The sequence below is a fragment of the Schistocerca serialis genome, chromosome 1 (assembly GCF_023864345.2).
Source record: "Schistocerca serialis cubense isolate TAMUIC-IGC-003099 chromosome 1, iqSchSeri2.2, whole genome shotgun sequence".
Lineage (NCBI taxonomy): Eukaryota > Metazoa > Arthropoda > Insecta > Orthoptera > Acrididae > Schistocerca > Schistocerca serialis.
Genome location: NC_064638.1, coordinates 1,088,658,976 through 1,088,683,595, shown reverse-complemented (window position 1 = coordinate 1,088,683,595; position 24,620 = coordinate 1,088,658,976). Strand labels below are relative to the sequence as shown.

Genomic DNA, 24,620 nt, shown 5'->3' with positions numbered 1-24,620 from the left:
CGCTTCTCAACAACAGATTCGATAACCGATGGATTGGTAGAGGCGGACCAATTCCATGGCCTCCACGCTCTCCTGACCTCAACCCTCTTGACTTTCATTTATGGGGGCATTTGAAAGCTCTTGTCTAAGCAACCCCGGTACCAAATGTAGAGACTCTTCGTGCTCCTATTGTGGACGGCTGTGATACAATACGCCATTCTCCAGGGCCGCATCAGCGATTCCATCCGACGTAGGGTGGATGCATGTATCCTCGCTAACGGAGGACATTTTGAACATTTCCTGTAACAAAGTGTTTGAAGTCACGCTGGTACGTTCTGTTGCTGTGTGTTTCCATTCCATGATTAATGTGATTTGAAGAGAAGTAATAAAATGAGCTCTGACATGGAAAGTAAGCGTTTCCGGACACATGTCCACATAACATATTTTCTTTCTTTGTGTGTGAGGAATGTTTCCTGAAAGTTTGGCCGTACCTTTTTGCAACACCCTGTATACTGCCTTACACGTTCGGAAAGACTCCCGAACGTGGTTTCTCGACGCTCTGATGTCGGGAGCTCGGCACCTTCAGTGCCCATCGTTCGGAGCACGGTCCGTATACCGACTGCATAAGAGACCCATATAGCGCCGAGAGATTGCTGCAGCCTATGTTATCCGTTAGCGTACCCCTGACCTACTTAGGAAAACATTGCTCGGCGGCATAACGACTGGCGCTGCCCACGCCGACAAGCTGGCGTCCTTCCTGGCCGGGTAAGGCCTCCGCGAGGGACGCGCGCGCCTCGACCCTGGCCTAGCGCCTCGCACCCAACGCGTCACGCCGTCTCGCCTCGCGTCGCAGCAGCGCTCGCAATTAGCGAAACAATGGCGCTGCCAGAGCCGAGGTGCGACTGCGGTCCTTACCGGGAATGCCTACCTGCCGCCGAGCCGCGCCGCGCGCCGTGACGTCACCGGGCCGAGCTCCCGGCACGTCGCGGCCAAAAACTGCGGACGGCGGTGGTGGGGATCGGGCGAGCGAGGAGAGGTGCGAGATTTAAAAAGACGTTGCATCAGGAGCCGGGGCACGGTGGTGGGGGGCGCGCACGGCCGGGGGAGGGGGCAGCGGCGGGTGGGGGCCGGAGAAGGGCACCGCGTGGCATGACGCGCCGCCCGTGCCAGCGGCCTTCCTGCCGCCCGAGCTAGTCTCGGCCCGGAGCCGTCGGCGAGCGTCGCGCCGAGCTCCCCGCGCACCCCATCTTTCCATCGTATTCCGCCCCCCTCCCCGCCGACTGCCTACGCGAGCGGCGGCCGCAGTCGGAGGTGCTCTGCCGCCGGCTTCCAGGCGCTGGCGATGACGCCGGGCGCGTGACGTCACCAATGGTGGCGCCGCCGGGGGACGCCGCGGCAGCGCCGGGAAATGCGTCGGTGTCGCCGGTGAGTAGCTGTCACGCACACACGCTCGGCCCGCGGTCGCCCCCTCCTCCGCGGCTCCTCCTCCCATTCAGAAACGCGGCGCGCGCGGCCCGGCTTGCGCCAGTGTCAGCTGGCCGCTGCTCTCGGCCGGTCGCTCCGACGGCCTCGTCCTCGCTCGGTGCGCGTCAACCCGGTGGTGGCCGCGCTAGTCGCCGTGGTGGTGGTGCTCCACAGTGCTCGACCGACCTCCGATTACTACGACCAATTTTTTTTTTTTTTCGTTCTTTCGACTCGCGCGCTGTGCGTTATTTGTGCTGGTGGGGGAGGTATTATGTGCTGCTGAGCTGGCATGGGTGGCGCGAGCAGCCGCCGAGGGGCCAGCGGGCGCCATGCCGGCTGCGACGATGAGAAGGCTGCGGCCCAACGACGAAGACTCGGCCAGTGACTCGTCGGAGGAGTTCGTAGACATCCTGCAGGTGCAGCAGCTGCTGCTGGGGGCGGCGGCGGCGGCCGCGGCCGGCGGGGGTGGCGCCGGGGGTGGAGCCGACCCGCCCGCACCAGCGGTCGCGCCGCACCTCCATGCGCCCAGCGTCGACGATCTGCTGGCGCTCTGGCTCGTGCCTCCAGGTGCGCCTATACTTCTCACTATCACTGTGCCATCGGCGAAGGTAAAATCTGTGGGTGAATAGCTCGCGTGACGTTACTCTTCAAACTACAATACTCGACTGCCTCCATCTGATACGGTACCACAATCGTACAAAAAGTGTAACTTCCAATATTAGTTAATTTCGACTGCTATGCCATTGTCAAGCGGTAGCTGTCGCGTGCCGCGCGGGATTAGCCGAGCGGTCTGAGGCGCTGCAGTCATAGACTGTGCGGCTGGTCCCGGTGGAAGTTCGAGTCCTCCCTCGGGCATGGGTGTGTGTGTGTGTTTGTCCTTAGGCTAATTCAGGTTAAGTAGTGTGTCGGCTTAGGGACTGATGACCTTAGCAGTTAAGTCCCATAAGATTTCACACACATTTGAACATTTTTTGGTAGCCCTCGTGCATGTGGACTGCCCACCATGCTGTCCAACCAAAGCCAAATGGCGGGCAAACATAAAGCTTACGACCTGATGTACCAACTCACTGCTTGTAAGTCTTACTGCTGCCCACCATACATTGCTAGGTGGACAGCCTGGTACCCATGTACCGCTTGACAATGCTGCAGTAGCCGAAACTAGCCAACAGTGGAAAATAAACAATAATTATTGTCATTTCAACACTCGACGTTTCGACCCCTCTGCTGGGATCATCTTCAAGTGTCCTCTGGTATCCCCTGTTGGCTGAACCCGACGCGACCTACTCACCCTAATGATGTTACCTTCAAAGACGACGGGCACGACTTATGCAATAATGCGCAGGTATGCAGCCATAGGTAGTGTGTTTGATTCCTGTCTAGTTTCGCTCATTTGCTGCGTTGGCAAAAAGTTAAGGTTTTGAAGCACATCTTGACATCGTCGTCAACGCAGAGTAATGTTATTTGGAATTGCTGGATCTGCAGAGTGATGTGATGTAGGAATGTGATCGACTCTTGAAAAACCACGACTTCCTAAGCCATTCTTATCAAGCGACATTGTCAACACAAACGTAACATTAATAGTGATTAAATGAAGCTCTTCTACAGATATAGTACCTAACATGCGCAACAGTGCCAGTTTCCATCATATAAATCGAAATTGTCCATTACATTCTTATTTTGTAGTAAGGTTAGAGTTGTAAGCGTGGTGTCTCACGATCAGCCTGCATTTCTTAGTGTATATACTCTGAATTAGACCCAATTTCTAAATAATGTTCCCAGTTACATGATTTATAGATTGTCGCAGAGGCAGCCACTTTCTACAATACCGGGAATGAAAACGCGGTCGTTAGACTGACGTTGCTGTCGCTTCTGCTACGATTAGGCATCGAGACTGTCATTCAAGCAGTGCGGGAAAATGAGTGTTTTATAATCTTTTGGCGCTGCAGTGTCGTCATATGCTTGCTATTTACCGCCATCTGATGCTTTAAAGCTTTTTTTATTGCTATCAATTTCGATTGTAACAAATAATCATAATCGTTAGGGACAAGATCGATTTGAGTCACAGAATCTGTCTGTATATGCACATCGTGTTCCATCTATATATAAAGCCTTTGAGCCTCTTGGCAATGTCTGTTTCACTGTTTTGACATTAGGTGCAGTGGAGTGTGACATCATATATGCAGCTGCATACATGCCATTTCATGCTCTTGATGATGATTTGGAAGAATGGGAACTGGCAACGATAGTGTTTTCAAAGTAACTGAGATAGTTCTGTAGAATTTTCAATAAAGTCTGCAAGCTCTGGGGCACGAAAAACTGAAACTGTTTAAAAAATTGTGATAGGGGGCAATTGTAAATGATGCCTTGCCGATAGAACTCTCATGTCCTGTTTCGCGGCTCTGGAAGTATTATGTATTTTGATTTTGGCTCAGTTATCACTTGAGACTGCAGTGCATTCTTCAGAAGAAGTGTTTGGATATTTAAAACGTAGCTTAGCGCCGTCGACGTTTCAGCCAGTGCACTATTCTTCAGCATACTGAAACTATAATATGTTTAGGTACATTGCTGTGGTTTAGTTTAAGTAGTGATCAGTGTCTGTATTGAGTAAATGAAAATAATTTTGAGACGTTACAAGCGATAATTTTATATGACTCGTCAGTTGCCTGAAGTGATTAGTGCTGCTAACTGGAACAGTCTCAAGCTGTGTACCAGTACAGTTTTCGTCCGATCCACTATCTCCTATGAACACCCAAACTTCCATTAACATGGACTCGCCTTGTTGTGATAGGAACTGGGTCATACAACGTTTTATTGCTTCAGAGATACGGTTGTATCGTGGTCTTCTGAGAGCTCTATTAGAGATATTCGAAAATGATATGGGTTTGTATGAGTTCACATTTAATTTAACAATTAATGTGACGTATCTTAGGAGTCCCTGGTTTGTCAGGTAGAGGTGGGACTCCGTCACCTCCAAAGGTCCGAGGCATTTTGCTCTGATTGTTGCCAGCATCATATTTAAAGTACCAGGGAAGCAGGTTGCTAGCCTTACTTGCCCCGAGTCCCATTGGGTTTTACCCCTAACGGCTGAGGGACTAACGGGTGGATTTGATAGTCTTTGCCGTATGAGCACAAAGGTGACCACGACTCAGAATATGTCCGAGATGCCCAGCCTTATTCCAAAGTAACTGGTATCCCGACTGTCGGGACCACTTACTTGGCCACTCATACGTTGCCCGTGGTTCATGAACTAGGACATGACTACAGGAACCCACACCAAGAACTGGAAGCGAGGTGTAGCAAAGCTAATGCAGTGAGCGCTCAGCTACGATCTACTCTCTTCTGCAAGAAGGAAGTCAGTACCAAGACTAAGTTATCTGTGCACCGTTCGATCTTTCGACCAACTTTGTTGTATGGGAGCCAAAGCTGGGTGGATACAGGTTACCTTATCAACAAGGTTGAGGTTACGGATATGAAGGTAGCTAGGATGATTGCAGGTACTAGTAGATGGGAACAATGGCAGGAGGGTGTCCACAATGAGGAAATCAAAGAAAAACTGGGAATGAACTCTATAGATGTAGCAGTCAGGGCGAACAGGCTTAGATGGTGGGGTCATGTTACACGCATGGGAGAAGCAAGGTTACCCAAGACACTCATGGATTCAGCAGTAGAGGGTAGGAGGAGTTGGGGCAGACCGAGGAGAAGGTACCTGAATTCGGTTAAGAATGATTTTGAAGTAATAGGTTTAACATCAGAAGAGGCACCAATGTTAGCACTGAATAGGGGATCATGGAGGAACTGTATAAGGGGGGCTACGCTCCAGACTGAACGCTGAAAGGCATAATCAGCCTTAAATGATGATGATGATGATGATTAATGTGACGGATTACACCATATCATTTTCAGTTTCAGCTATCAACGTTAGTGCTTAAGCTGCGGAAGTTCGCGTTTCGTGTCACTTCGCTATTTTTAGTTAAGCGTGGTGTTTAATGCACATTTTCTCTCTACCTCTGAATCAAAACACTGTCAAAAACGATAAACTAACAACTACTAAACGTGAATGTTATGGGCAGATTATCTCCGTGTTTCCGAATCAGTTATAACAAATAGTCACAATAAGGTGACTTCCTTTGTCGGCTTATTATGTAGATGTAAAGCAAGTAAGATGCAGACGTCATTCCTCGCACATTCATATCGTTGCCGGTAGCATCTCTGACCTTAGACCGTCTGGAAAATGAGTCACATTTAGAGGTCGCCGGCTGCGAGTTGAGTCACGTTGTGTCTGTGCGACAGGTTGACACTGCAGAAAGCCTTGCCCGCCACCAAAGCCGCGAGGAGTCTCGTCTGCGACGGGATCGGTTCTAATAGTCGGCGTTTCTCCCGCTTCTGCTGCAATTGGCGCGCCTGCTGTGTGAGTCGACTGTGACGTAGCGCCGGCGTACCGTTAGCCGTACCGCGCAGCCTCTCTGGCCGCTGCCAACTGCCTTTTATGATTCATTTTGCTTCCTCGCAATCAACTGCTCTCCGAGAAACGTGTTCTTGCAGTATATTTCGCAGTTAGTGAGATGGAAACTTCTGCAGTGCAAAGATTACGCTATTTCGCCGAGGACATATTTACATATTTACTTTGATTCTTAGTCACCAGTATTTCGACTGGCTTGTAAGCGTCCTAGATCACTTCCTTTCTTAGGCTACCCTTCTCGTCTCTCCACACCTACTAAACTCAAAGCCTCTTTTACAGTATTCCCATCTCTGTCCACACCTACTACATTAACCTTTTCAGTTCCCTCTGTTCAGAGACGGTGAAGGATCAACGAAAAAGCGGTGTCCTCAAGAGTAGTCACACACTTGGGTGGAAACAATTTACTTAGAATATCACAGTTCGGATTTCAGAAAGGTTGCTCGACTGAAAATGTTGTTCACATATATTTACTCATCAATTAGCAAAAGCCTTAAATAATAATATGTCGCCAATTGGTATTTTCTGTGGTCTGTCCAAGGCGTTTGAGTGCGTTGAACATATGTCTCTCCTAGAAAAACTCAAGTTTTATGGAATTGATCGCTTTACACACCACTGCTTTGAATCATACTTAACAAATAGCTAAAAGTTGTGCTAAATAATTCAGACAATGTCAGAAAGGAAGAAAACTTCAGTGACTAGGGAAAATGGAGTCCCACAGAGTTGAATAATGGCTCCACTCTTTCCTTGAATATGTGAATGACCTTCCACATAAAATTCAACAAGCAAAATTAGAACATCTTGCAGATGATACTAATGTTATAATAAATCCCATAAAAGGGAAAGCAACAGAAGAGTTAGTAAATAATATTTTCCGAAGAATTATAAAGTGGTTCTCAGAAAATGGACTCTTCCTAAATTTTATTAAAACACATAACATTCAGTTCTGCACAACAAAACAGAATCATACCAACAACTGATGTAACACATGAACAGGAGTCAGTAAATAGTGCAGAATTCAGCAAATTTTTGAGTGTACATATTGATGAAAACCTGAGCTGCAGGAAGCGTATTACTGAGCTTCTCAAAAAGTTCATCTACTTTGCTCTTCGTATAATTGCTAATCTTAGAAACAAACTTACCAACCTGTTTTGCATATTTCACTCACTAATATCTTACGGAATAATTTTCTGGGGTAACTCATAACAAAGAAAGAAAGTATTGATTGCACAAAAGCGAGCTGTAGGAATAATACGTGGTGTTCACCCACGGACTTCATGTAGGTACCTCTTCAACGAGCCAAGCATTTTGACTGCACTGTCTCAATGCATATATTCGCTAATGAAATTCGTCGTGTACTGTATAATCCTTCACAGTTCGAGAAGACCAGTGATGTCCATGCCTAGAACACTAGGCATGGCAAATCTGTTAGTAGTTGAGAAAGGAATTGAATACGATGCAAAAAAAGTTTATCGTTTGCCCAACAACATAAAATGTCTAACAGGTAGCGAAGCAAGTTTTAAATCCAATTTAAAAGCATTTTTCCAGGACAGCTCTTTCTGTTCCGTTGACGAATTTGTGGTTAAAAACTGGTAGTCATTAAAAAGGAAGTAGTAATTATGAATATTTACATGAGTAGGACGAAAAATAATAATTTGTTCATTAGCGTTAACATTAAATAAATATCGTATAGTCTGACTCTTTGCACGTCAACTCGATAAAGGATCCGTTCAAATGTTCTATAGAACATGGAACTAACCAACTAAATTAAAACGAAACTAATGGAATATAATCAGCTTAAAACAGGTAATTCTGAAGGGATTATTTCGGAAATAAGACGCTAAAAGTAGTAGATTAGTTTTACTATTTGGGCAGCAAAATAAGTGATGCCAGTCGAAGTAGGGAGGAAATAAAATAAGGCTGGCAATAGCAATAAAATCATTTCTTGGAAAGTCCGCAGCTCGTGGTCGTGCGGCAGCGTTCTCGCTTCCCGCGCCCGGGTTCCCGGGTTCGATTCCCGGCGGGGTCAGGGATTTTCTCTGCCTCGTGATGACTGGGTGTTGTCTGATGTCCTTAGGTTAGTTAGGTTTACGTAGTTCTAAGTTCTAGGGCACTGATGACCGTAGCTGTTAAGTCCCATAGTGCTCAGAGCCATTTGAACCAATTTCTTGGAAAAGCGAAATATGTTAGTGCCGAATGTAAATTTAAGTGTTAGGAAGCCTTTCGGAATGTATCGATGTGGAGTGTAGCAGTGTGCGCAAGTAAACGTAAGAGAATCGGAGCCACTGAATTGAAATTCTACAAATAATGCTGGAATTTGCTTGGGTACATCGTATAACAAATGACGAGATACTGAATCGAACTAGGAAAAACGGAAGTTTATGGCACAATCTGACTACACTAATGGAGTGGGCAATTTGGTAATAGAGGGATGCGTGAGGGGTTAAAATTTTAGAGGCAGACCAAGTCTAAAATACAGTATGTGGATTTGAATGAATGTGGGTTTCAGTAGTTACGGAAGGATGAACAGATTTCAACTAGATACATCGGTGTGGAGAGCTGCGTCGAAACAGTCTTCGAACTGTACATCACCACCACCACCACTACTATCACTACCACAACAACAACAACAACAACAACAACAGTTCCGTTCAGTGCCAGTGATTCTTTTATATGACACGTCCCTTCCATTCTTTTACGTTCTTTCTAGGAGTTACACATTTCTTATTTAACCTGCGTAGTTGATATTTATCTTCCTCCTGCCTCACTACCTCATTTTACATACTATCAACTTCTACCTCCAAAGTTTTCCACGTTTCACTCGAATGCACTGCCTTTATGCAGATGTACACACTCAAAACTTCCTCAGGGCTTATTAGTAATCGATATCAACAAGCCACTTATGCCGAAGGTAGCCAGCATCAATCTGTCCCTGAATTCTCCCTTACTCTGGCCAGATTAAGTTATCTTGCTTGCTGACTAACAGAATTGTTTGACTTCTTCTATGCCTTACGAAGGTTAGCGGATGACCATTCTCCGTTCTATTCCTGTTTATCACTGTCGTCTTTATTTAGATATTTCTCAAACTAATTCCTCTCTTACTTTCTCGCTCATTTTACCCGTTCGTTATCTTTTTATACCTAGGGTGAAAAGGAATGTCATATTTGGGGCCTCTAGTAATGCTAAGAATGTTTCTTCTGCTTCATTTATTGTTTCTTACACTTTAAAATTAAACAACAATGGCAGTAAGCTGTAATCTTAACTTACGCTCGCAACTCGAATTTTTTCCTTTGGTATATCGCTTTCTAACACAACTTCATTTTGATTGACGTTCTTAACAGTCTTCAACTTCTGTACTTTTTCTTGGTAGGATCCAGAACATCTCAGTAACGTCAGTAGTTAGGACTATTTCCTTCCTCATCCCTTAGGAAACAAATATTCCACATATATGGCAGAATCAACATTACGCAAAAGTCGTTTATCATAGAAAAAAGCTAACCTCCGTCCAAACAGGCCTTGAAGGCTCAAAGGTACCGACCGACCGGCGAGTCATTTCCAGCTCAAAGGCGTCACTGGATCCCGATATGGAGGAGCATGTGGTCAGCACACCGCTCTCACGGCCGTTGTATTTATTATAGACGTTTCTCAATTTTTTTTTAAATTACGAAGTGATTCCACTGTGAAACCGTGACTGCGCTGAAATTTATTGCAGGATGTCAGTCCCTGTAGATCAAACAATAGTTTTATTGATCATTGGTTTCCACTGTCATCTGAAGAAAACAGTTTGAGAGATTAATAACCGTTAATAAGAAAAATGTGCGATCTAAACCGCCTATTTCCCCGTAGTACGTTTATCAGTCTTCCGTCATATGCATAATACTGTTAAGTATTCATGCACTAAGAAATAAATATCTGATAATATTCAGCGACTAGCAACATTTCGATGTGTTAAACATTAAACACTAATGAGTGTAACATGAGAATTGTCACTAATCACTTACAGATGTACAACTGCACATTCGCTATTGCCCGACGCAGAAGTACAGTAAGTATTAACTGTAAACTAACTTTCTATCGATTGTTATCTTTTGATTCTATCTTCTCATTTCATCAGTAACGACTTCACTTAAATTCCACAATAACTGTTTTCAGATGATGTTTCTTTCCTTTGTACATAATTATTTCCTATTCATACTAAAGGTAGTGTCCCGCTTACTGTTACTGGATTGTGCGTCAGATGCATCTCTCGTTTTGCAGTGGAGTTATTCTATACTGCCCACTCTTCCATGCCATGTGCTATACATAGTCGCCGTCACATTACAGATGACACCCGTTGTAGTAGGATATCACTGGACACTTGGTATGTCCACTCTCTCCCAGCTGAGAACCAGAGTGACGTCATGCTTAGTGGATTGCACCACTTTTGGGGCCTAAACACTGACAGCGTGCGTCACCTGTTAGCTACACTTACGACACTCGACCTAGCTGAGCGCCGAGCGCCACCTCTGGACTACCCTGACAGAGAATGATGTCGTCTTTTACAAGTGCTGGTAACCCAGCATTAACCCAAACATTAAAATAAACTGGTATAGTGTAGTGAGTGGTTGTTCCACCGAAAAGAGTATTTGCTGGTTTTTAAATCGTTTACTAGACCTAGACTGTCATCGATTTAACTGCGCGTATTATAAAAGAGTGTTGTGGACTAGATATGAAAAATGACCCTAAATATACGGGGCGTAAACCAACTACATATAAAAAAAAATTTAGAATGTTTGGAGCAGATAAAAAGAAACACTTTTCTTATGTGACAGGTGCATCTTTTCTGCGCTAGAGTATCATGGAAGTTTGGACAGTAGTGATGTTCTGACTTCTGTGTGATAAATATTGTTTTAGGGTGCTTTGGGAAATGTTACCTGTCAACATTAATGCACAACAGGCATCTGCATGCTAAATGACTGTCTAACATCCTCAAAATAACTACGTCTCGCGAATAATGGCCACAGCTGCAGCTAAAAGGGCAGTCTGCTCGTCTGGAGTGCCTGTAGGTGTCTTGTGCACAAGACGCTTCATCTCCGTTCACAGAAAGAAATCCGTAAGGGGTCAGCAAAATCTTTGAAACACTGTCAACCTCACTGCAGTTTGAGCACCGTCTCTGGACATTACTAGAGTAAAAACCTTCATAGACCCAGAGCGGGAAAACAGGGCACCTGTGACATTTTTGTCACATATGAAAATCTCCTCTAAACGTCTAAAGTTTTGTATACGGAATTTTCTTACAACCTGCGTGTTCTGCGCTATTGAATTTGGTGACTGGAGTAAGGGTTGCCGCAAAGATTTAAAAAAATATATAAATAATTTCCTACCCAGACGACCAGTACGGGAGAAATCCCAGTAAACTATAAGTGGAACAATGTGATTTACAGGTGGAAATGTCTGACAGGGGTTGCTGGCTGATACTCCAAACCCGGACAGTGGAATTACTTGTGATTTCCTTTTAGGTCAGTGTTGTCCACTCTGGGAGCCAGACGTCTATGTGCACTACTAGAGAAATAGAGAATCTAGCATGTGAAGAATATCCCTGGAAGTTCGACTACAAAAAGAAAACTAAGCTTAGATACATAACTTTCTTTGAATTAGTTAGCTTATATCATCTGCCTTCCCTCAGTTATTTCGAAATGTTTCAGTGACCATGCTCCTTGTTGTAAATCACGGTGGCTCGTATTACGTCAATATTCATAACTTCATGTGCTACGTTATGGGAAGAGCATTTCGATTTTCAGCACTTGCTTGGAATTTTCGGAGCTAGTGAATCTGTTCCACTCGACTCTGAGAATCTAGCAAACGAGATTTTTGACACAAGAAGTGAAAAAATCGTGAAGCAGCGCAGTGTTCTGGACACAAATCACTCGAAAGCAGCAGCGAAGCAACAACTGAGAACGAAACAAAGATTCGTGCGATAGGCCGCCATAAATTCGACCTGCTACACGGTCAACGTGGAGAACTTCAACAGAAGTGAGACAGAAATGGCGCAGGGTTCACTGAACGGGCATCTTGGGCAATCCCATGTACTGATTGTCAGTGAAGTCATTCATTCGCAACAGTGGCGTTAAGGCTTTTCGCTGTTTCCGCTTCTCCTATTAAAACAGGCAAACGCGAAGAACTCTTTCGGATATAGTGTTTCACTTGTTTCTAGAAAATCCTCTAGATTTCGAACAGGGCTGGCTACTCTGTCAACACCAAGAGATAGCGAAGCATTACTGAATTCTCTACTTAAATTAGTTGTATTTGTAACAGCATCTGTTTCTTTCCTTGTCCCCATATACATTACATTCTGTGTTGAACTACAAAAAAAAAAAAAAAAAAAATTCCATCATCAATACCGTGAAACGATTATGTAAGTATTTTCCACTAAAATGTCCTGGAGAGTAGATAACCACAAACAGCAAACATGCAGGGAAAGCCTAAGATAACTTGTGACGCAGTAACTAGATTTTCATGTCCACACGTTAGTACGGTTCCAATGTTGTAATTCGCACATCACTTACCAGTTCCCTCCCCTGGTCAGCTTTAAGAGTAGTTTATTACTCTGAATCAATTCGCGTCATTTCTGCAAGGCTTTGCTCACTGGGTTACGGAGAAATCAGGTGATTTTTGGAAGCCTGCTCTTTGGTGTAGTAAGTTCATTGCACCATGAGACCCTCATGTAATGATACAGAGGCAACTGCTGCTAATATTGTGTGAAAATTTCAAGTACTTCAACAGTGGAGCATGAGGATGCCAACGACTTCGCTCTGCACAGTTCTTCCTTCTTTTTGTATAGTACTGCGCACTTTATTCTTAATGAAGGACCCAAAAATTCTCGAAATAGATGGAGTTCCTGCACTTTGTATAGAACGACGGGACACAAGATCACACAGCAATGTAGAATGTTTTCTGTTCTATCGAAAGAAGACTGCAACAAGACGCTTTTTTTCTGTTTCTTCCTCCTATGTGACTTTCAATATCTTCATATTTCATTGGCGCTGTTTTTGTTTATTTTTTGTTTTAAGGATTCTTATGATACTAGGATATAGAAGTATGTAACGATTTATTTATTCTGAACTGTAATTGAAATTGTATGACAGCTGATTATATCAGAGATGTGAATTTTTCGCTATTCTGTTGAATTCTAATGGAACTGGAAGTATTAATGTAAAAGATCATCAATATGTAAACATATATATTATTAATCTAAAAACATCAGTACGCAAACACAGAAGCCCCCGTCTTTCGTTAGTACCAGTTTCGTATTAATTTGCTGTTCCTTTGGTTCTTGGTAGAGTATTTTATACATTGTAAATGAGAAAACACACAACACTGGCATAATTTTCTACAATGTACATACGTCCCATTTTTCCATTATTTCAGTTAGTGTGGTTTCAGTTATCCTGTTAAAATTTTACTTTGTATGATTACATATGTTTCACTTGCCTGTTTAGTCTCACTTGTAATATTTTATCTGTTTGTAATAGTTGTTATATTGGGACAAGATTATCTTCTTCAGTCAACCCGACGCAACACGTTGCCAAAGTTTACTATGTATTGTTCAACTAATTTTTCTCCTCAGAACAAACTGCTGTAATTTGTCATGTGGTGCATTATTTTAAGTGGTACAGAAAAACTGTTTCACATCTCATTTTACTGAAATAATTCGTCTCGATCTTGTCTGAAATCCAATATTAACATTTGTCACATTTGAAAACCAAATGAGATTCACTTCAGATCCAAGTAGTTTAAAATTTTTGATTCCAAAAAATATCACAGGCACAAATATTCATCTTAGTACGTGAAGATTGTGTAACAGCCGGAAACCGAGCTGTACAACTATAAATACTGTAGAATATTATACCAGTGTTGCGTGTTTTTTCATTCCCAAAGTCCCGATTTTGTTACAATTTTCAAAATCGGTGAATCCTAAACAGTGGTAGTTCATAAACATTTCTCGTTGTTATAAATTCGTTTACAAGTTGGAAATTATCTACCTAGTTGTTATAAATTCGTTTACAAGTTGGAAATTATCTACCTAGTTAGTTTTGAAGCCAGTTGGCTCTCCTGCTTGATTAAAATATGATGCTTTTCCCCCTTTGTGATTAGTTATGATTTTAGCGAATATCTTGAACATTACGGAGCGAATAATTATAAATTTTTTACGTCTTGTCGGCCTCCTCTCTTCTGAAGTATTACAGGTGCAGTATTGTTTCGGTTTTTGGGAATCGTTATGTTAATAATGTTGTGCAAATTCGTTTTGTATGTGAACATAAAGATGCTAATTTTGTATTTCTGGTAGATTTTGGAAATCGCTTAAACATCACGCAACTGGGATACATCAGGCGTAGTGGACGAATTCTACGCTTAGATCCACATCAGAGATCTCGGATACGCTACACTCTTTGAACATTTTAGTTCAACACTGGCGCTCTCCGACACCTTTGAGAAAGCGAGCCGTACACCCACGCACACTTTGCATCGTACGAGTTTCCAATATGGCGGGGCTGTATCGTCAGCAGAGATTAGCTGCTAGAGACACGCTGTCTACTTATCTCTGGGCAGTGAGTGCGGCGTAAAATTTAAACAATAGCTGATAAAGAAACGGGATCATAGTTTTTGTCCTGACGTACACGCAGTAACTCAACCAGCGCAACTGGCGAAACTTCATTGTCGCACGCATAAGGTAACATTAGACTTGCTCTCTAAATTAATGGCACGAAAACATGTCTACGGTGTGCACACGCGCCTACCAATGAGCGATACGCCGAAAAACATTCACCTACCCAGCTGCGTCATGAGTCAAGATCCACGTGTGAATGGCGCGTTTGGGAGCCCAAGTGCTTGGGGAAAGAAAGAAGTGAAACTTTGTTTGTCTGGTCGCAATTATAATATTTTCACTGATGTTATGAGACACATAAAGGGTATTCTGAGGCACAGTACCGCGAAGAGCTACATGGTGGCTTCTCATCATTGGTAAAAATAGACTATACATCAGAGTCTGTTTCACAAGCGACTTTTTTTATTTAACAGAATTTTCAGAGCATGAGTGGCTACGGAACTTGTCTGTGTCAATTCCTGCGGTAGCGTGATGACAGAAGTCGTTTTCATGGTAATTTCCAGCACAGCCTTACGTCATGTTTCTGCGGGTACAGCGGGGACACCGTTAGCAGAAGACGGAAGACAGAAGGCAACGGTTTTACGTGATGGGTATCATTGTCTTTTGTGCCCTGACATTTCCTTAAGATGTAGCAAAAGGCCAACGAACCTATTAAATTTGCAGGATGAAGCTAGTGCAGCTGAAGTATGCTAGAGCATAAATACCTCCAAATTATACCAACACATTCTTTTATTTGGCACTGTATGTGATGTAACAGTTTTCATCACTTCTCAGTACAGTTTTTTTCTTTGTGGTTTCGTTAAAAACCATTTTACAGGATGGCAAATATTTCGACCGCTCTTACCAGTTTTATGCCCTCAAGTATTTGTTACCCCGATGTTAACAAAGCTTGTTCTTCAAGTTCGTCAAATTTCTGTTGAACACGTTTTTTCCTTAGCGTGGATAAAGAAAGTCAGTATACTTCCGGAATTGTTCTACGAATATCCTCTACAGCTACCGGACTTTTTAGTTTTTATGAATGAAAACTGCAAACAGGGGATGCTTAACTTAGCCGTACCCTTGTTCTTTCACATAATATATATGTAACTTAAATATACTTCTGACATCAATAGTGCATGCGCGAAATCGTATCTACTGATAGTTGAACCCTGAATACCAATGTAATTAAGAGGAGGTAAAGTACAGGGGAGAGTCTTTTACTATGGTACACGTTTCAGTTTCACCTCCAGTCAGCACTGTAATGGACGTTAGAAAATATATTAAATGTACAACATTGTTATGTTCCTGTTAAATTGGAATTTAAAAGCGTTCCAGTCGAGAAAATCTTGTCAGCATTCTACTTAATATTTCATCTGTTACATTATTAATCTACCACACACAAACCATTGGTGTGTGAAATCAAATTAAGCAGAAGTATTAACAAAGACTAATTAGAAATTAAAAACGTTTTGAAATAGAATCTATTGGAAATAACACAAATTTCCATTTCCGTGACAGGTAATACTGTTAAGGCGTTAAAGAAGTTCATTTCATTTTCAGGTATCACATATTCCACGATAAAAGACCTTCTATTTCAAGATGCAGGAAGGCACCCGACTGGCGAAGTATAGCTTATTTATCCACATGTTATATAAATAGTTCCAAACGTATGTAGCATTTTACTCGCTGTAAAATTCTGCACCTGAGGAATTAACAGTATATTCCGTATAGCTTTAATATATCATATAACGCTTAAATGTCTATAACGAGAAATATTTTCCGATTCTGCGCAAAACACAACCTAGTCTCAAATAACAACAAAAATTGTTGGAAATGGCGGAAACTGCTTATGGTGGCCTCTAGCGCGTAATTCAAGTGTGTAATTTTGAAATCAATCACTAGACTGAAGTACTGACCAAAAACCATCGCGTTTTCCTTTTTTTAAATAATTGGAGTCTGTTATTTATTTTTAGGTCGAAATAAAAGAGTAATCTGAAAAAAATGCTCTTAATAAGAGAAAGAATTATTGCTGATTTCAGAATGAGGCATAGTCCACTTCTGAATCACATAAAATTCACAAAATAAAGAGAAATAAAGAGATCCAATCAGTCCGCACTGTGCTGTCATTGAGTTTAATTTATATATATATATATATATATATATATATATATATATATATATGCGAAATTTTACTTCATTCTGCTTTTACAAATAAAAGTTTTTAATAAGACTTTGAAGAAAAAGCTTAGCTTGCTAAAACATATATTTTTAAAATTAGTATCTACGTTGTGTTATCATATCTGATATATTTCACATTTAGGAATTTGTCCATAAACAGGTTCAGCTTTCAGAAATTAAGGGGGGCGGGGGAGCTAGTAGTTGAGCGTACTCTTTGTTTTTGACGTATTTTAAACATACAACTTAAGACTGGCAAAGTGGGATTCCATTTATTTGTTGACTCTCTCCGTGGTAGTTAGATAACCTTTGCAGAACGTTTAAAGCGTGTTCCTAAAAACGTTCATCACGGATATGATGAACAGTTTCAACAACCAAAGAGTTCAACGTATACCATACTTTTAACGTATGTCAAGCTCATCCTGCCGTCTCCATAACGCTGCAAAGCAGTTTCACATGAAGACAAAGGTAAACATGACTACCTACTGCTTCGTACATCATGCGAAATTAATTTTTTTATTTTCCCACAGTTTCTTACTTTTAGTTGTTGATTCTGTATGATTCAAATTAGAGACTAATAATTTTCCTTCCTTTGTCTTCCATCTACTGTTCTGCTTTTGCTGCTTGTATAAACCTTTGACCCCCCCCATGAACCATGGACCTTGCCGTTGGTGGGGAGGCTTGCGAGCCTCAGCGATACAGATAGCCGTACCGTAGGTGCAACCACAACGGAGGGGTATCTGTTGAGAGGCCAGACAAACGTGTGGTTCCTGAAGAGGGGCAGCAGCCTTTTCAGTAGTTGCAAGGGCAACAGTCTGGATGATTGACTGATCTGGCCTTGTAACAATAACCAAAACGGCCTTGCTGTGCTGGTACTGCGAACGGCTGAAAGCAAGGGGAAACTACAGCCGTAATTTTTCCCGAGGGCATGCAGCTTTACTGTATGATTACATGATGATGGCGTCCTCTTGGGTAAAATATTCCGGAGGTAAAATAGTCCCCCATTCGGATCTCCGGGCGGGGACTACTCAAGAGGATGTCGTTATCAGGAGAAAGAAAACTGGCATTCTACGGATCGGAGCGTGGAATGTCAGATCCCTTAATCGGGCAGGTAGGTTAGAAAATTTAAAAAGGGAAATGGATAGGTTGAAGTTAGATATAGTGGGAATTAGTGAAGTTCGGTGGCAGGAGGAACAAGACTTCTGGTCAGGTGACTACAGGGTTATAAACACAAAATCAAATAGGGGTAATGCAGGAGTAGCTTTAATAATGAATAGGAAAATAGGAATGCGGGTAAGCTACTACAAACAGCATAGTGAACGCATTATTGTGGCCAAGATAGATACGAAGCCCACACCTACTACAGTAGTACAAGTTTATATGCCAACTAGCTCTGCAGATGACGAAGAAATTGAAGAAATGTATGATGAAATAAAAGAAATTATTCAGATTGTGAAGGGAGACGAAAATTTAATAGTCATGGGTGACTGGAATTCGAGTGTAGGAAAAGGGAGAGAAGGAAACATAGTAGGTGAATATGGATTGGGGGACAGAAATGAAAGAGGAAGCCGCCTGGTAGAATTTTGCACAGAGCACAACATAATCATAACTAACACTTGGTTTAAGAATCATGAAAGAAGGTTGTATACATGGAAGAACCCTGGAGATACTAAAAGGTATCAGATAGATTATATAATGGTAAGACAGAGATTTAGGAACCAGGTTTTAAATTGTAAGACATTTCCAGGGGCAGATGTGGACTCTGACCACAATCTATTGGTTATGACCTGTAGATTAAAACTGAAGAAACTGCAAAAAGGTGGGAATTTAAGGAGATGGGACCTGGGTAAACTAAAAGAACCAGAGGTTGTACAGAGATTCAGGGAGAGCATAAGGGAGCAATTGACAGGAATGGGGGAAATAAATACAGTAGAAGAAGAATGGGTAGCTTTGAGGGATGAAGTAGTGAAGGCAGCAGAGGATCAAGTAGGTAAAAAGACGAGGGCTAGTAGAAATCCTTGGGTAACAGAAGAAATATTGAATTTAATTGATGAAAGGAGAAAATATAAAAATGCAGTAAGTGAAACAGGCAAAAAGGAATACAAACGTCTCAAAAATGAGATCGACAGGAAGTGCAAAATGGCTAAGCAGGGATGGCTAGAGGACAAATGTAAGGATGTAGAGGCCTATCTCACTAGGGGTAAGATAGATACCGCCTACAGGAAAATTAGAGAGACCTTTGGAGATAAGAGAACGACTTGTATGAATATCAAGAGCTCAGACGGAAACCCAGTTCTAAGCAAAGAAGGGAAAGCAGAAAGGTGGAAGGAGTATATAGAGGGTCTATACAAGGGCGATGTACTTGAGGACAATATTATGGAAATGGAAGAGGATGTAGATGAAGATGAAATGGGAGATACGATACTGCGTGAAGAGTTTGACAGAGCAATGAAAGACCTGAGTCGAAACAAGGCCCCCGGAGTAGACAATATTCCATTGGAACTACTGACGGCCGTGGGAGAGCCAGTCCTGACAAAACTCTACCATCTGGTGAGCAAGATGTATGAAACAGGCGAAATACCCTCAGACTTCAAGAAGAATATAATAATTCCAATCCCAAAGAAAGCAGGTGTTGACAGATGTGAAAATTACCGAACTATCAGCTTAATAAGTCACAGCTGCAAAATACTAACACGAATTCTTTACAGACGAATGGAAAAACTAGTAGAAGCCAACCTCGGGGAAGATCAGTTTGGATTCCGTAGAAACACTGGAACACGTGAGGCAATACTGACCTTACGACTTATCTTAGAAGAAAGATTAAGGAAAGGCAAACCTACGTTTCTAGCATTTGTAGACTTAGAGAAAGCTTTTGACAATGTTGACTGGAATACTCTCTTTCAAATTCTAAAGGTGGCAGGGGTAAAATACAGGGAGCGAAAGGCTATTTACAATTTGTACAGAAACCAAATGGCAGTTATAAGAGTCGAGGGACATGAAAGGGAAGCAGTGGTTGGGAAGGGAGTAAGACAGGGTTGTAGCCTCTCCCCGATGTTGTTCAATCTGTATATTGAGCAAGCAGTAAAGGAAACAAAAGAAAAATTCGGAGTAGGTATTAAAATTCATGGAGAAGAAATAAAAACTTTGAGGTTCGCCGATGACATTGTAATTCTGTCAGATACAGCAAAGGCTTTGGAAGAGCAGTTGAATGGAATGGATAGTGTCTTGAAAGGAGGATATAAGATGAACATCAACAAAAGCAAAACAAGGATAATGGAATGTAGTCTAATTAAGTCGGGTGATGCTGAGGGAATTAGATTAGGAAATGAGGCACTTAAAGTAGTAAAGGAGTTTTGCTATTTGGGGAGCAAAATAACTGATGATGGTCGAAGTAGAGAGGATATAAAATGTAGGCTGGCAATGGCAAGGAAAGCGTTTCTGAAGAAGAGAAATTTGTTAACATCCAGTATTGATTTAAGTGTCAGGAAGTCATTTCTGAAAGTATTCGTATGGAGTGTAGCCATGTATGGAAGTGAAACATGGACGATAAATAGTTTGGACAAGAAGAGAATAGAAGCTTTCGAAATGTGGTGCTACAGAAGAATGCTGAAGATTAGATGGGTAGATCACATAACTAATGAGGAAGTATTGAATAGGATTGGGGAGAAGAGAAGTTTGTGGCACAACTTGACCAGAAGAAGGGATCGGTTGGTAGGACATGTTCTGAGGCATCAAGGGATCACCAATTTAGTATTGGAGGGCAGCGTGGAGGGTAAAAATCGTAGAGGGAGACCAAGAGATGAATACACTAAGCAGATTCAGAAGGATGTAGGTTGCAGTAGGTACTGGGAGATGAAAAAGCTTGCACAGGATAGAGTAGCATGGAGAGCTGCATCAAACCAGTCTCAGGACTGAAGACCACAACAACAACAACAACAACATAAACCTTTGAAGTGACAGATTCGTGTTTCGTTGGGATTTTGTTGCTGCTACTATGTGATCTCTAATTTTAACAATATTTTGTAGTTAAATAATAGTGCTACTGCTTGCCTTCTGTAATATTCATAGAGTTTTTCATCATTGGTTTTCTTAAAGACAAGATTTAATGCTGTTTTTTCGAAGTACATCTATCTCTAGTATTTCGTGGAGTTTGATTCTATCTCTTGCAGAACTCATCTGATTTTTGCATCTCTTGGATAACAAAGATTTTATTTCCTGTCTACTGTCTTCAGAGAATCACTTCCGTAGTTTTCGTTCATTTATGGGTACCAGAGTCCCATAACGGACAGTGTTTTGTCGTCATGGTTTATAATGGTTCAGTATTTTTTTTTTCATTTTTAGTTGGAAATCATGACCTAACGTTTGGCCGTACAGTCTACTGTCTACTGTCTTCAGAGAATCACTTCCGTAGTTTTCGTTCATTTATGGGTACCAGAGTCCCATAACGGACAGTGTTTTGTCGTCATGGTTTATAATGGTTCAGTATTTTTTTTTCATTTTTAGTTGGAAATGATGACCTAACGTTTGGCCGTACAGAAAACCCAAAAAGACCAGAGTCACATGTTAAGAACAGGAATAAAAACTTTTCTGAGGAATGAAACTAATATAGGTGGAACCGAAAGACTAAAAGCAGGTGCTGCAATGTTCTCAGTTATACTTTGTGCGGTCCAGTAGGGACCAAACGTTAATAACAGGATTAATATACAGCCTCTGACAGTGATAAGGTCTACCAAAAATTTGTAAAATATGGGAGGTGACAGCAAACTAAAGATAAATATGTTTTGTACATCTATACCAGGAGAAAGAGAACAGCTTAACCAAACAAATAATAGGGTATTTTTGGAACTAGAAATTCATTACAGCCAGAGTAGCGAAATAAAAAAGGAACTGGAAAAATAAATCACACCACAGAATAAAAAACAACATACACATACTGTTTTGGAGCGAAGATCCTCGGTTGAAAATGCTATCGATGGTGAGAAAAAAATAATTGAACAACATACAGACAAAGAAAAAGAAAAGCAATATGGGGAGATGACGCAATATTAAAGAAAAGGGAACGTCAGGAAATAAGACTGAAATTTTTAGGTGATCCTAGTTGGTAAATATAAGGGCTACTCAAAGACTTTCAATTACCACCTCAAAAAGTAAAGTTACATAATTTGTTGCTTATTTGTTAGCAGATATATATTTGCAGTCCTTGTACGCACTGAAATTCCGTCACCATAGTGTCGTAGTACAATAAGAGGAAAGACAAACCAATATGGTATAGTACATTTCCGTTTTATCAATGGGCTGCTCAGTTTTGTTCTGATGTCCCTAGTGACGTCCTTGTAAAGGAGAGTGAGTTCCAGAATTACAGATATGTAACTGCAAACAGTGAAAAAAATAATTACGTAGCTGTTTTTCGTGGGTGTTAATTACAACATTGTAATTACGCGTATACAAATGTAAGAGAAAGCAGCTCGAAAAGTACTCGAACCTGTTTCTTAAACATTAAGAATGACTTACGTTAGCAGGTAATAAATGCGCAGTTGTGAAGCAAGCCCGCTGAAAGATCCGTATAAACGTAATTCAATAGCTGTATGTTGATTTTCAAAAGTGTAAAATATAGCCCTCCCCTTTGATATAACCGAGTACTGAACTCTGCAATTGCGAGTTCGGCGCATCCACCCTCGATGCACATTGCGTCAGCACGGATGCAATGCTGCTGCGTAGAACGGAAGATGTGGCTGCTCCACGGTCAGGGTGACCGGGCCGCGTCGATAAAGCGCACCTTCCAGAAGCCATCACTCTGATGGACGGCCCCTTCCTTAGCGTTGACCACGTGAGTAATCTTGAGGTGAGACAAAGAAGTGCATACTACTGATAATCGCCGCTCTAGGATGGGGCCCTCTGGGCTAGCAGACTGACCTGCGCAATTCGGGGCTCAGGCTGGGTTCGACGCCTGACCACTCGGCTGATGCAAGCGTCGTTTAAGCGCCGGACGTCCGCTGACACAGGAATTATTTGCAAGAAATGCACTCGCTCATACAGTATGTCTTCCACGAGGCAAATACGTTTCCCCTGTTTGTACTTTATGTCCAATAATATTATATTTTACACACTGTGGTTTCATCATCTTCGCGACACACATTTCATCTTAGAATCGTTTCTGTTTTCTCCCCTTCATCTCTTATTTTCATCTTCAGCCGCCCAACAAAACATGAAAATTTTTTCCGTAATGTTAATATGACCGTTCATGAAAACTATAAGATCCTAAGGGAAGTTAAAACAGATAATTTTGTTTTAAAATTTACTGGCTTAGTGTCTATGTGGATATGTGACGCAGTAGCTTAGGATTCTTTTTCTGTCACCTGTCACTTCTTTTACGTCTGGTAATGAGTTTTTAATGTGAAAAATGACAATTTTCAACCTTTGTCGGAGTCCACTTTAAAATGTAGCTGCCCCTACAAGTGGCTGTGTGTATCAGTTCAAAGGTTGGAGGAATATAGGGGCTTACCACCTCCTATAAGCACATTTACCTAGTAAACTCTGAGATGTTGTCACCAAACTCCGTCTTAACGACGTATTTAGTAACGTAGAAATTCAGTTTTTACTTCTCTTGAGTGTAAGGTTGCCAATAAAACTTCTATGTTTAAAATAGCCACTAATATTGATCATAGCTACCATGTGACTGGAGGCATCCACACAGCACTTTCAGAGGAAGTAATGAAGTTTAGTGATCTGGGTCTTGTGGATATCAAAATTATTAAAACACCAACTGGGAAGGAACGGGCCTAGTAACGCCGTGTGTATCGAAACCAAATCGAGTGTCTCACATACTGCTCCATCATATTCGATTTCATCTTTATTGGTCGTTGTACTACCACTGACCAGAAAATCTTGTTCTTAGATTCCATTCTCTGTTACCAGTAAAACTAAAAATCGAAAATCCGTGTGAAAAATTAGGATACACTCTCCGACAGCCTCTCGTACATAAATACTACTGGCGACTCTAAGCAGAGTCGTCTCTTTCTCATGCATTTTTTCTGGTCTTACGCATCATCAAATGAGATACCACGGGGCAACATATCATATGATGTTAAAACTAGACAAGCTAAGACCAAGAAGTTTAAAATTCCAGCCGTAATTTTCGTGCAGCACACATCGGACGCCGCACAATTAGAAAATATGGCATATGGCAAAAATCCATGTGAAACATCTGGATACGCTTTCTGACAACCTCTCGCACATAAATACTGTAGGCAACTTAAAACAGCGTTGTCTCTCCCTCGTGTTTTTTTTTTCCTGTCGTAACGCATCATTAAATGAGATACCACAGGGCAACGTAAGAAATGGAGTTGAAAATAGACTAGCCAAGACCAAGAAGATTCAAATTTCAACCTATTTTGTACGCAGAATTCGTCGAACGCCGCAGTGTCGGTAGTGTCATCTTTCATCGTATCCCCTGCGATGCGTTTCGGTCCCTCGAAATGACACTATTACACTCACAAGAGTAGATACTAAAACTCGGTATTAGTATTCTAAATGATGAACCAAAAGAGAACCAATCGACAAGACTAATAGACTAGCTTTACTAATCGCGGATTTTCCTTGTGAAAAATCTGAGCCCAAAAAAAAAAAGACACAAAATGCTACTCTGGATTGTCTCAGTACAGTAACTTGCCATTCGTATTACCAAGTAAATAAAGAGGGATTTCAGTACTGTAAAGGTAACTCGTTTTTACTTTGGGAAAAACGGCTCGTAAATGCTTTTAGCTTACAGAAAAGAGCTTTACAAACTAAACTACGAATGTGTTGTTATTGACAGCAAATTTCTTCCTTATGCACGTATTGTATCGATATCTGTACACTTATCACAGTAGTTTGATAAGGAGTGAATCATCGTGCAGTAGGTAGTCTTGAAAGAGGAACCAACCT

At 41.8% G+C, this 24,620-nt stretch overlaps 1 protein-coding gene across 4 annotated transcripts in view; it reads left to right on the top strand.

Annotated features, from left to right (window-relative positions):
- The first annotated feature begins 1,189 nt into the window (after window positions 1–1,189).
- Window positions 1,190–24,620, top strand: part of LOC126416044 (early growth response protein 1-like) — a 156,890-nt gene continuing 133,459 nt past the window's right edge. For 2 of the 4 annotated variants that reach the window (XM_050083532.1, XM_050083518.1), the window contains exon 1: window positions 1,499–2,010. In XM_050083532.1, coding sequence (XP_049939489.1) covers window positions 1,773–2,010 — 238 coding nt within the window. In that variant the 5' untranslated portion in view covers window positions 1,499–1,772. Of the gene's footprint in view, window positions 1,405–1,498; window positions 2,011–24,620 lie in introns of those variants that run through there. The other 2 variants (XM_050083513.1, XM_050083524.1) reach the window with 2 other exon arrangements.